This window comes from Nyctereutes procyonoides, unplaced genomic scaffold, assembly GCF_905146905.1.
Source record: "Nyctereutes procyonoides isolate TBG_1078 unplaced genomic scaffold, NYPRO_anot_genome, whole genome shotgun sequence".
In the NCBI taxonomy this organism is placed as follows: Eukaryota; Metazoa; Chordata; class Mammalia; order Carnivora; family Canidae; genus Nyctereutes; species Nyctereutes procyonoides.
Window position 1 is genome coordinate 84,365 of NW_026575130.1, and position 13,494 is coordinate 97,858.

The 13,494-nt window shown below is 38.6% G+C and overlaps 1 protein-coding gene across 2 annotated transcripts in view; it reads left to right on the forward strand.

Annotated features, from left to right (window-relative positions):
- Positions 1–13,494, forward strand: part of PDE5A (phosphodiesterase 5A) — a 137,514-nt gene that overhangs the window by 20,315 nt on the left and 103,705 nt on the right. For both annotated transcript variants that reach the window (XM_055342439.1, XM_055342440.1), the window contains exon 2: positions 602–1,190. In XM_055342439.1, the coding sequence (XP_055198414.1) occupies positions 602–1,190 (589 nt within the window). The remainder of the gene's footprint in view (positions 1–601; positions 1,191–13,494) is intronic.

Below are 13,494 nucleotides of genomic sequence, written 5' to 3' on the forward strand. Positions count from 1 at the left end.
AGGAGTAGATGATCTAGAAGAGATCATTTGTACCATTATTGAACAAGCATTATTAGTGTACTATTTACAGAATCTATAATCTTTTAATATACCAGATCAAATTGTTTATATTTTCCCTCTTCTAAATCTAATCTGTATATTAGTAATATAGATAAAATCATCTAACATTTAGCATATTAGCTAACCAAATTTGATGAATATTTGTTTTAAATTTTCAAATATTTAACTTCAAAACAAGTTGTGTGTTATAAACAGTGAGTTAATTTTTATATTTATGTTTTCTTAAGACTGTGGTCAAATTTAGTGTCTTTTATGCAAACTGCTTTTCAAAGAAGCAGACTTGATGCTTTATGCATTGTAAATCAGGTATCTGAAAATCTGTTTATAGGCATCAGACTTTATTATAATGTTAATTGAAGCAATTGTTCTTTACAGTTTTCCAAAATATAATTGTCTGAAATAAACCATCTTGTTTTTAATTTCCGTGAAAAATTGAATTATTGTCTAAGCAGTTTGCCGTGAGAGAATTGTTAGCAGCTTTCAGAGAGAGATAGCACCTTTCTTTCTTAAATATTTAGTATGTCTGCATTCTGTTCTGCAGAGAAATGGTCAATGCCTGGTTCGCTGAGAGAGTCCACACCATCCCTGTGTGTAAAGAAGGCATCAGAGGCCACGCAGAATCTTGCTCTTGCCCCTCGCAGCAGAGTCCCCGTGCAGACAGCAGCGCGCCTGGCACACCAACCAGGAAAATCTCTGCCTCTGAATTTGACCGGCCTCTTAGACCCATTGTCGTCAAAGATTCTGAGGGTACTGTGAGCTTCCTCGCTGACTCAGAAAAGAAGGAACAGATGCCGCTAACCCCCCCAAGGTTTGATAATGATGAAGGGGACCAGTGCTCGAGACTCTTGGAATTAGTGAAAGATATTTCTAGTCATTTGGATGTCACAGCCTTATGTCATAAAATTTTCTTGCATATTCATGGACTTATCTCCGCTGATCGCTATTCCCTGTTTCTTGTCTGTGAGGACAGCTCCAATGACAAGTTTCTCATCAGCCGCCTGTTTGATGTTGCAGAAGGTTCAACACTGGAAGAAGCTTCAAATAACTGTATCCGCTTAGAATGGAACAAAGGCATTGTGGGACATGTGGCAGCACTTGGTGAGCCCTTGAACATCAAAGATGCTTATGAGGTAAATAGGGGATCACTGAGACGGGTGAGTGGGGTGAGGAGAGAAATGGGGTGGAACGTTGGACACTTGATGTGAATCGTGGGCGATGTTTCAAACTGAGATGTAATAGGATCACTGAAAGGTAGTAATTTGCATACTTAGTTAAAACTGGTATGTATGTATGGGAAGAACTTTTTTTGTTGTTTTGTTTTGGGGGGAAGAACTTTTCCATCTTTTATTTATTCATTAAGAAATTTTATTTTATTTTATTTACTTATTTATTTAGGAGAGAGAGAGAACAGGAAGAAGGAGAGGGAAGGGGCAAGAATCTCAAGCTGATTCTGTGCTGAGCACGGAGCCCCACTCAGGGCTCGATCCCATGACCTCGACATCATGACCTGAGCCCAGAACAAGAGTCTGACCCTTAACTGAGCAACCCAGGAACCCCGGAACTTTCCCCACTTTTAAATGCCAGAGTTTCTTTACTGGTGGTTGAGTCAAGGATATGGGCCATAGAGAAATCTTGTCCTTTTTTTAATTTTTTAAAAGATTTTATTCATTTATTCATAAGAGACACAGAGAGCGGCAGAGACAAAGGCAGAGGGAGGGGCAGTCTCCTCATGGGAAGCCCGATGCCGGACTCGATCCTGAAACTCTGGAGTCACTCCCTGAGCCGAAGGTAGATGCCCAACCCGGTGTCCCTGTCTTGTTTTTCTCCTTATGATAATTTAACATAGTTCATCTCATAGTTGTATTCTCTTCTTTTTTTTTTCTCCCGAGTATACATATCCTTATCTATGTTATATCCACATGAAATTCTGGGGATATTAGTGAGATTCTAAAACACTCGATCCAAAAACTGTCAAAAAACCAAACCAGTAGTCTTTTTACATTCATTTGAAGCCCCATTGACACCAAGATCTGATTTTCTTTCTTTTCATCCTTTCTTTGATTTATTTTATTAGACAAAAAATACACGTCTTCAAAAAATGGTAATTGTTGCTGTAAAATATTTAAGCGGGGATATTTGACATTCTTCCACTTTTGCTGCAATTGTATATGGGTCTTTAATTATGGACTTAAAGATTATACTATATGATTCTTCAAATTTCCCATTTAAAATGATCTTTTTTATTAATAGAATTATGGTTTTTAAACAGAGCATGTGAATTGAATGACACTTTGTTTATCAGGTATTTTCTAACACCTTGATAGAACAGTTGGCCTAGCGACCTTCTCTATGGTACGCTCTCAGTGCTCTGTGGTGATCCTGGCTTGCAACTCCTCTGTGTGATTTGAGGGGTCATTGCTGTCTTATTCACCCCTGTATTCCTGATGCTTAATACAAGGCCTGGCACATAGTCAAGTCTTAATAAATATTGATTGAATGAAAATTATATAGTAGATAAGATAGATAAGAAGCATAGAAAGCATATCATAATAGATGCCAAGAAAAATGTGGTAGGTTCAGGGATGTAGGAGATGACATTACTTGGGGAGCAGAGAAATGTTTCTTTGAGGAAGGAATGCTTGATACGGACCCTGGAAAATAGGATTTGAATAGATTGTGTGCAAGGTGAGATCCAGATGTAAAGAGAAGTTGAAAGAACCCACCATGTGGTGCTTGTATGGACATGTGTGGGTAATAGTGTAGACATTGAGGTGTTATGGGGACAGAGCCCGGAGATTACTGGAGTTTTGGATGCCAGGCTGAGGGATATGTCTGCGTTCCAGAGCCATGAGGAATAATTGAAGGTGGTTAGATTATGGTGGTTAGATTAAGGTCGTTATGATTCAGACTGATTTACCAGGATGAACTTTACAGTGTTTGTAAAATGAAAAATACTAGAAGCTAGGAGGATAAATAACTTAATAGTATGAGGAAGTGAGGACCTGAACCAGAGCACTGGCCTTAATGAGCAAAAGAAGGGAATGGATTTCCAGTGAAGAAGTGGAATCTGTCAGAGGTGGCAGCTAAAATGGGAGTGAGGGGATTGGAGGAGTTAGGGATAAGTGAGGGTTTGAAGCTGGGTGAATAAATATGGTAACTAGTGAGGAACACTGAGGGCAGGGATTTGGGGACAGATCTGATAGTGCAGCAGTGAAATCATGAGGTATTTTTCAGAATCCATTCTGTACAAGGATGTACAATCCATTTCTTCCATTTTGATTCTTCGTGGAGCTATCTCCGTGTCTTCTGCAAGCCCTGTAGGAACGTTGCACCATAGCAGACTACAAGACGGGTATTAAGGACACAGCTGAAGGGTTGCTGCCAAATTTGCAGAATTCCCTTCCTGTCTTAGGTGACAGCTGGGTTTCCGCTTTTCAAGGGCACTATAGTCCCAAGTACAGTAGGACCGTAAATAGGCTTCAGCTTTGCTGAGAATGCCTTCATTTGTTGTGTGGTTCTAAGCTGCTGCAGCTCTGAGAATTTCCTCACTTACATGCATTTTGGTTAATATGCTTACCACTGTCAAAGTTTTGACAGCATAATTTTCGTTTCGCTGTAATGAATGATCTAATTCTTGCACTGCTTTCTGAAAGAGGCCCACGTCCCTGATTTGCAGTGCATCCGGGGTGAAGCCTCTCTTCCTGTGGCCTCTTCATATTGCTGACTCCCTTTAGCACCCTTGATCTGTGTTTATAGTGGCCCTTGCTGAAGTGAATCGTGTCCCAGGAATTTCATTCCGAAGGTGTGGAGTTGATCCGTAACATGCAGTTTACATTGCTGTTGACAGTGGAAATCCCTTGGCTAATGGATAATTCATTACTCAGCCCCACCCATAATTCCAATAATCAAGAGTGCCTCAGAGATTTGTGAAAGTAGCCAGAACAGGAAAATGCGTTTTCTGAGTCCTACCTCTTCAAACTGGAATCTGTATAAATGACACCCCATAGCAGTATTTCATAAAGCCTATTTGACCACAGAACCCTTGACAAGTTGTAATGTAGCAGTGGAAAACCACGAGGTGACCATGAGAAATAATGACGCTCAGATTGAAGCTAAAAAAAAAAAAAAAAAAGTCTTATAGATAAGTCAATTATAAGAAGTGATCAACACTTGATTCATTTTGTAAAACCTTGTGACAGAATGATATAAATTGGAGAATTCAACTCTTTTATTACTAATAAGATAGCACATTCCTATATTGAAAGTACAAAACAAGATCCACAACTTAAATCAGTGTTTCTCAATCAGACCACAAATACCAAAGACGGTGTTTGCTGCCTATATGTAGAAGGTCAATCACCCATCATCTCCTGCATCAGCTCATCATTCATGTAACTTTCTTGGATATGGCACGCATTTATTGATGACAAGATATATTTTTAAAAATATTTTGTTTATTTATTCATGAGACACACACACAGAGGCAGAAACACAGGCAGAGGCAGAGGGAGAAGCAGACTCCATACAGGGAGCCCGATGCAGAACTCAATCCCAGGTCTCCAGAGTCACACCCTGGATTGAAGGCAGACACTTAACTGCTGAGCTACCCAGGCGTCCCTGATGATAAGATATTATCACATAATCAGAACAACTGTATAAATGTGTTTGGTGTTCTCCTTTAATATGAAAACTGGATACCATCCAGTATCTAGGGTTACTTAGAGAAATGTATACATGAGTATATAAATATATATATGAATATATAAGTATATATATGGAGAGGATTATTACAGAAATTAGCTGACTCAATTATGGAGGCATAGTAGTTCTGTGATCTGCCTGCTGCCTGCAAGCTGGACAACCAGGAAAGCTGGTGGTATAATTCAGAGTCTGAAGATCTGGGAATTGGGTAGCCAGTGGTGTGAGTTTGGTGTAGCTCTGAGTCCAAAAGCCTGAGAATCAGGAACTTCAATGGAGGGAGGGTGAGCAGAAGACAGATGTTTCAGCTTAACCAGAGAGAGTGAATTTGTCCTTCCTCTGCCTTTTCGTTCTGTTCAGGCCCTCAGTGATTTGGATGATGCCAACCTGTGTTGGTAAAGATCTATGCTCAGTTTATTGATTCAAATGCCAATCTCTTCGGGAGACATCCTTACATGCATACCCAGAAACCCAGAAACAATGCTTTACGAGCTATTTGGGCATTCTTTAGCTTAATCAAGTTGACACTTAAAATTGACCATCTCAGGTTGCCTTGAACACGTTAGTTTCATGTCCTATAGAAGCCTTAAGATTCCCCAAGATTTCCTGTCAAAGGATTTATATTGTCAAAACACTCCTCTTCCTCCCAAGTCAACTGGAATGCAAAACTTTGACTACTGTTCTGTTTCCATAGGACAAGCACTGCATGTCGTACCATGGTTTCTAAGAAGACTTGCAGGTTTTTAGGGAGGGGGTCTCATTGCTATTCATGTGACCTTTACCATGTAACTGCTATTCTTCCCACCCTGGTGACTTCATTCCTACTTTTCTATTCCTTGTCTAGATAAATAAGCTCACTTTGCACATCTCACTTTGTCAAGATGTTTTCTTTTTTTTTTTTTTAATTTTTATTTATTTATGATAGTCACAGAGGGAGAGAGAGAGAGAGGCGCAGAGACATAGGCAGAGGGAGAAGCAGGCTCCATGCACCGGGAGCCCGATGTGGGATTCGATCCTGGGTCTCCAGGATCGCGCCCTGGGCCAAAGGCAGGCGCCAAACCGCTGCGCCACCCAGGGATCCCGTCAAGATGTTTTCTTAAAGAAATATGAGCTCTCTCAAATGAGAGTATGAGTTCTCAATCTGATGAATAAAATGATTTCCAAAGTGAATTTTAGGAGAAAGAAGTAACAATTGTTTTAATTTTGATAAATTGTTTTAGTTTTGATAAATCTGCTAATCTGTCATGATCTAATTTGCCCCAGGGAACATAGTTTGGGAATTGGTATATCTGTCTTTTGTGTTCTAATAATCTTTTGGGATTATCTTAAAAAATGCCACTCTGTGGAAGAAAACTAGCCCCTAAATCAGTAAGACTGCTGTGTTGTTTTCTGTTATTTTTATTTTTATGTAATTTCAAACTTACGGAAAAGTTTTAAGACTGGTATAAGAAACTTCATATACACTTTCCCCAGATTCTCCAGTTGTTTATGTTTTGCTCCATTTGCTCTATCATTTTCTTTATCTATATACAATGCATGTAAGCAATATATGCATACTATTTTTCTCTCTTTTTTTAAAAAAGATTTTATTTATTTATTTTAGAGAGCACGAGTAGGGGCAGGGTCAGAGGGAGAAGAGAGAGAATCTCCAGCAGGCTCCACCCTGAGTGTGGAGCCCAATGTTGGGCTCAATCTCAAAGAGCCAAAGTCAAGAGTCTCTCACTCAACCAACTGAGCCACCCAGGCTCCCCTATGCATATTATTTTTCTGAACCACTTAATAAGTTGGAAACATTTTTACTAGATATTTCAGTGAATATTTTCTAAAAATATTCTTTTATACTATTATAATAATTTTTCAAAATCAGGAAATTTTATGATATAATGTTACTTCCTAATAGGCCATAGTCAAATTTAATCCATTGTTCTATTAATGTTCTTTATAGTTATATTTTTCCTCTCATCAAGGATCTAATCCCAAATTATATAATGCATATGCTTGTCATGTCTCTTTAGTCTCCTTTAAATCTGGAATCGTTTTTTACTGTTTATTTTTCTTGATGTATATTTTGAGAGTTCAGGCTAGTTATTCTGTAGAAAGTCTTTTTGAGGAGATTCAAGTAAGGTATTTTGGGCAGAAATACCACCGATGTCAATGTTGAGAACTTGTCTGGTTTTCCAAACAAGTCAGTTCTTCACTTCTTCACCAGCTGGATGTCCTATAATCCAATTCAATTCTGATTCTAACCACTAGTAGTTAGCACTAACGACCACTAGTAACTAACTTCTGACACTCTACTGCTACCAGGTAGTACAGACTCCACACTCCCACTAGATTGTCCCCAGTTCCCAGATCAGATACCAGTCACCAACAGGGTCCCCAGGCTATTCACATTTATGTCTATCTACAAATTAGGTGATTTCCCCACTCAGGTTCAATAATTTGCTGGAATGACTTATAGAACTCAAGAAGGCACTATATATAGTTACAGTTTTATTATAATGGTTACAATTCAGGAACACCTAAATGGAAGAGATGCACTGGGGCAAGGAATGGGAGGTGGGTGACAGAAATTCCATGCCCTTTCCAGGGTGTGCACCGCCATCCCAGCACATAGATATCTTCATCAACCCAGACACTCCTGCAGACGGCATTGTTCTGTTTTTTTTTTTTTGTTGTTGTTGTTTGTTTTTTTAAATCAAGGTTTCATTATGTAGGCATGATTGATTAAATCCATTGATGTCTACATTCAATTTCCAGCTCCCTCTCTGTTCTCTAGAGGTCAGGGGTGGGGCTCAAAGTTCTAACCCTCTAATAAGTCATTTGGTTTTTCTGGTCCCCATCTCGAAGCTATCAGGGATACTCTCCCTATGACTCATCTTATTAGAATGAAGTTAGGTATGGTTAAACGGGGCTTGCTATGACTATCAAAGGACTTTCCTATTTCTCAGGGAATTACAAGGGTTTTAGGAGCTCTGTGCCAGGAACCTGGGACAAAGACTAAATATATATTTTATTAAATACTCATAGTCTTCTCAGCATATGTTATCAGGAAACATGTGATACTAGTTTACCCTAGTGTTGATGATAATAATTTTAAAAACTTGGTTAGTGGTGTTCACTAGGTTTCTCCACTATAAGGTTACAGTTTTTGTATTATAATTAATAAATATCATATGGTAAGATACTTTGATATTGTGTAAATATTCTTTTCCTTTTTTTTTTTTTTTAAAGATTTTATTTATTTATTCATGAGAGACACAAGGAGAGAAAGAGGCAGAGACACAGGCCAAGGGAGAAACAGGCTCCATGCAGGGAGCCCAACACGAGACTTGATCCTGGGTCTCCAGGATCACATCCTGGGCTGAAGGCAGCGCTAAACCGCTGAGCTACCCAGGCTGCCCTAAATATTCTTTTCTTTATGAACCTACATTTACTGGTTTAGCATCCACATTTTCTAACTCCATCACATGTTCTGTATTTTTTAGTTGGCATTCTCATTTAAAGAAGAGTTTACCTTTTGTATTCATTCATTCATTTATTCATATCACTGTGGACTCATGGATTTTTATTTTGTGCAATAAGTTTATCAGATTCTCAAATTATATCAGATTTGCCAGGTTCCTGTATCTTTTTGATAGGTTGTCTTCACTCTGGGCTTTCTCATTTTCTTGTGGGCTGAAAGTTCTAATTGGCTTAACAATATGTTCCATGCCTGTTTAAACTTTTCCTCCTCCTAGCCCTATTATCATTCTTTTTCCCAAGCAACTGTGGTTCCTTTCACTGGAGGGAATGGTAATCAAGATAGAAACTAAAATCTGAGTATGGGTTGTGTTCATTGCTTCTGGTATGTGTTTGTTGCTACCAGTATGTCAGTAGACAGAGCTAGGAGCTAGGAATGAAGGATATAAATAGACACATATGCCCATATTTTATTTGTTTCTATATCTATCTGCTTCCTATATTAAAAACAATGAATTCTTACTGATACCTCCAATTTCAATCTAACACCTCAAAGTGCATTTTGTTTTTCTTTTTCTTTGTCTGTCGGGTTGTTCCTTCTCCAAAAATGAAGACCCAAGCTTCCTAGTTCTTTACGTATTTGTGTACATGTTTAAGCCAAGTCCCAAGCTCTTTACTCCTTCGTGTAGATTCTGGTAGCTTTCCCTTAACTCCTTCCACAGTTTGGCTATTGTGGACATGGCTGCTAGAAACATCGGGGTGCAGGTGCCCCGGCGTTTCATTGCATCTGAATCTTCGGGGTAAATCCCTAACAGTGCAATTGCTGGGTCGTAGGGCAGGTCTATTTTTAATTCTTTGAGGAACCTCCACACAGTTTTCCAGAGTGGCTGCACCAGTTCACATTCCCACCAACAGTGTAAGAGGGTTCCCTTTTCTCCGCATCCTCTCCAACATTTGTTGTTTCCTGCCTTGTTAATTTTCCCCATTCTCACTGGTGTGAGGTGGTATCTCATTGTGGTTTTGATTTGTATTTCCCTGATGGCAAGTGATGCAGAGCATTTTCTCATGTGCATGTTGGCCATGTCTATGTCTTCCTCTGTGAGATTTCTCTTCATGTCTTTTGCCCATTTCATGATTGGATTGTTTGTTTCTTTGGTGTTGAGTTTAATAAGTTCTTTATAGATTTTGGAAACTAGCCCTTTATCTGATATGTTATTTGCAAATATCTTCTCCCATTCTGTAGGTTGTCTTTGAGTTTTGTTGACTGTATCCTTTGCTGTGCAAAAGCTTCTTATCTTGATGAAGTCCCAATAGTTCATTTTTGCTTTTGTTTCTTTTGTTTTCGTGGATGTATCTTGCAAGAAGTTACTGTGGCCAAGTTCAAAAAGGGTGTTGCCTGTGTTCTCCTCTAGGATTTTGATGGAGTCTTGTCTCACATTTAAATCTTTCATCCATTTTGAGTTTATCTTTGTGTATGGTGCAAGAGAGTGGTCTAGTTTCATTCTTCTGCATGTGGATGACCAATTTTCCCAGCACCATTTATTGAAGAGACTGTCTTTCTTCCAGTGGATCGTCTTTCCTCCTTTGTCGAATATTAGTTGACCATAAAGTTCAGGGTCCATTTCTGGATTCTCTATTCTGTTCCATTGGTCTATGTGTCTGTTTTTGTGCCAGTACCACACTGTCTTGATGACCACAGCTTTGTAGTACAACCTGAAATCTGGCATTGTGATGCCCCCAGCTATGGTTTTCTTTTTTAAAATTCCCCTGGCTATTCGGGGTCTTTTCTGATTCCACACAAATCTTAAAATAATTTGTTCTAAGTCTCTGAAAAAAGTCCATGGTATTTTGATAGGGATTGCATTGAACGTGTAAATTGCCCTGGGTAGCATTGACATTTTCACAATATTAATTCTGCCAATCCATGAGCATGGAATATTTTTCCATCTCTTTGTGTCTTCCTCAATTTCTTTCAGAAGTGTTCTATAGTTTTTAGGGTATAGATCCTTTACCTCTTTGGTTAGGTTTATTCCTAGGTATCTTATGCTTTTGGGTGCAATTGTAAATGGGATTGACTCCTTAATTTCTCTTTCTTCAGTCTCATTGTTAGTGTATAGGAATGCCATTGATTTCTGGGCATTGATTTTGTATCCTGCCACGCTACCAAATTGCTGTATGAGTTCTAGCAATCTTGGGGTGGAGGCTTTTGGGTTTTCTATGTAGAGTATCATGTCATCGGCGAAGAGGGAGAGTTTGACTTCTTCTTTGCCAATTTGAATGCCTTTAATGTCTTTTTGTTGTCTGATTGCTGAGGCTAGGACTTCCAATACTATGTTGAATAGCAGTGGTGAGAGTGGACATCCCTGTCTGGTTCCTGATCTTAGGGGAAAGGCTCCCAGTGCTTCCCCATTGAGAATGATATTTGCTGTGGGCTTTTCGTAGATGGCTTTTAAGATATCGAGGAAAGTTCCCTCTATCCCTACACTCTGAAGAGTTTTGATCAGGAATGGATGCTGTATTTTGTCAAATGCTTTCTCTGCATCTAATGAGAGGATCATATGGTTCTTGGTTTTTCTCTTGCTGATATGATGAATCACATTGATTGTTTTACGAGTGTTGAACCAGCCTTGCATCCCGGGGATAAATCCTACTTGGTCATGGTGAATAATTTTCTTAATGTGTTGTTGGATCCTATTGGCTAGTATCTTGTTGAGAATTTTGGCTGAACAATTTTCATTAGCACTTCTTGTGATACAGGCCTGGTGGTGACAAATTCAGTTTTAGTTTATCAGAAAATGCCTTTATTTTGCTTATGTTGTTGAAAGATATTTTATTGGATAGACAATTCTCAGTTAATAGTAGTTTTCTTTCAACATTTTAAGAGCTTTTCCACTTTTTTGGTCTTCGTTTTCTCATGAGAAGTCAGCTCTGCTCAATATTTTCATCTTATATGTTTCTTGCTATATATAATTTTCATACTATATGTGTAAATTTAAGGTTTTCACTAACTTTGGAGAAATTTTGGCCTATGTCTTTAAGTATTTTTCCACTCTATTCTCTTTCTTCTCTTTGGGGCTTCAATTATATATACGTGTATGTTAGACCACTTGATATTGTCCCAGAAAACACCAAGGCTCTGCTAACTTTTTAAGATCTGTCTTTTCTTCATTGTTTTTAATGTGCTGTTAAATCTGTCAATGAACTTTTCATTTTACTTTTTCTTTTTTTTTAATTTTTTATTTATTTATGATAGTCACACAGAGAGAGAGAGAGAGAGAGAGAGAGAGAGAGAGAGAGGCAGAGACACAGGCAGAGGGAGAAGCAGGCTCCATGCACCGGGAGCCCGATGTGGGATTCGATCCCGGGTCTCCAGGATCGCGCCCTGGGCCAAAGGCAGGCGCCAAACCGCTGTGCCACCCAGGGATCCCTGAACTTTTCATTTTAGACACAGTACTTTTCAGCTCCAGAGTTTCCATTTGGGTTTTTTAAAATAAGTTTTTAAATTTTATTTTATTATCTTTTTTTTTATAGTTTCCCATCTCTTCATTACCACATTTGTCTTTAAGTCCTTAAGTACATTTATAATAGCTGCCTTAAAATCCTGCTCTGTTAATTTCAATATCTGAATGACCTTTCAATTTCCTGTTTTCTTCACATATGATGTGATTTTTGATTGTATGTTGGACATTGTACATGTTTCTTTGCAGGGCATTTGGATCATACCATCTTTATTTAAATAGGGCAGTGCAATTACTGAAAGATTTTTTTGGTCCTGTCCGGCTTGGTGTTATTATTGGGTGGATATATTTTAGTTTTGAATATGGTCTTAGGGAATGCCCCTGAAATCTAGGGTATGATCCTTACTCCTAAGGAGTGGCTTTTTTTGTGTCAACTGAATGCTTGAGATGGAATGGCTGAGCTGGAACTCCAGTGTCTCCAAACATTTCTTCCCTAATTGGTGTCCCATTCTGCTTTTAACCTTCAACATAATTTTTAGCTGGTTCTCTTAAGAGTCTTGCCCTAGGGATCCCTGGGTGGCGCAGCGGTTTGGCGCCTGCCTTTGGCCCAGGGCGCGATCCTGGAGACCCGGGATCGAATCCCACGTCAGGCTCCCGGTGCATGGAGCCTGCTTCTCCCTCTGCCTGTGTCTCTGCTTCTCTCTCTCTCTGTATGACTATCGTAAATTAAAAAAAAAAAAAAAAAAAAAAAAAGTCTTGCCCTATACATGTGTGAAGTGAGTAGCCATTCAGTCTTCCTTTTATCTCTCCCCTTAGTCCCCCCAGCATAGCTCTCTTATTAGGTACTTTGCTGTGCAAATTTTAGCCACTTTAGAAGCCCTGAAGTCTTTCTGTTCCATTTGGAACCCTTGCTACACTTGGATACCGCCTGCCTTCTTGCCAGCAGGAAGATGCCACAAGGAAGAAAGCCAGAGTGGTTGTCCTGTGTATTTCCCTTTTTCATGATTTGTGATTTAGTTGTCTCATACATTTGGTCCAGTCTTACAGTTTTCACTAAGAAGGCAAGTCTGGTACCAATTGCTTTATTTTAGCAAGTGGATATCCAAGGCATTATTTTGTTTTGTTTTACACTGTCATGTTCTCATGAACAGTGAAAAAATAATCACAGTAATAGTACTGCTTCATTTTTTCTTTGGTGTTTCCTGGACCTAAAGGGGTTAAAGATCTTTATGCATATTGCCTTTGCACTGAGTGCATTGATTGGGAAATTCCTTGAGATGCCAGATTTCACCTAAAGTGAATTTGAAGCATACACATTACTCCCACCTCCTTCAATGAAATGGAATCCAGGGCTGCTGTTGATTTTAAATTCCTACTATGATGCCTCCAAAGCTGTGAAAGCCCTGTTAATTCCAGTTTGTCAAACTCTATTGCTTTGATTAGATTGTTGTTTAGTCTTCTTCCTCATAAATTGGTCTTATAATTCAAATATTTATTAAAAAAATAATTGCTGAGGATGCATTTATATTCATATTTTGATCATTAGCTTGTAGAACAACCCCACTTTATAAGTTAATAATTTTGTCACTTCTTTAATACATCAATATCAGTGTCCTTTCCACCTTTTTAGATACATTCCAATATAGTATATTAAGAACAATTTTAAAAAATATATTCAGTCAACATTTTCTCTGTGTCTCAGTGTAACTTTGAGCATGTTTGCTCCCCCCCAAAAAAAGAAGAAGCAAAAATGCAGTAGTGTTTATTTATAAAGTAAAATATTTATACTGGTTTTCTACCATTTTATAACTTTTTT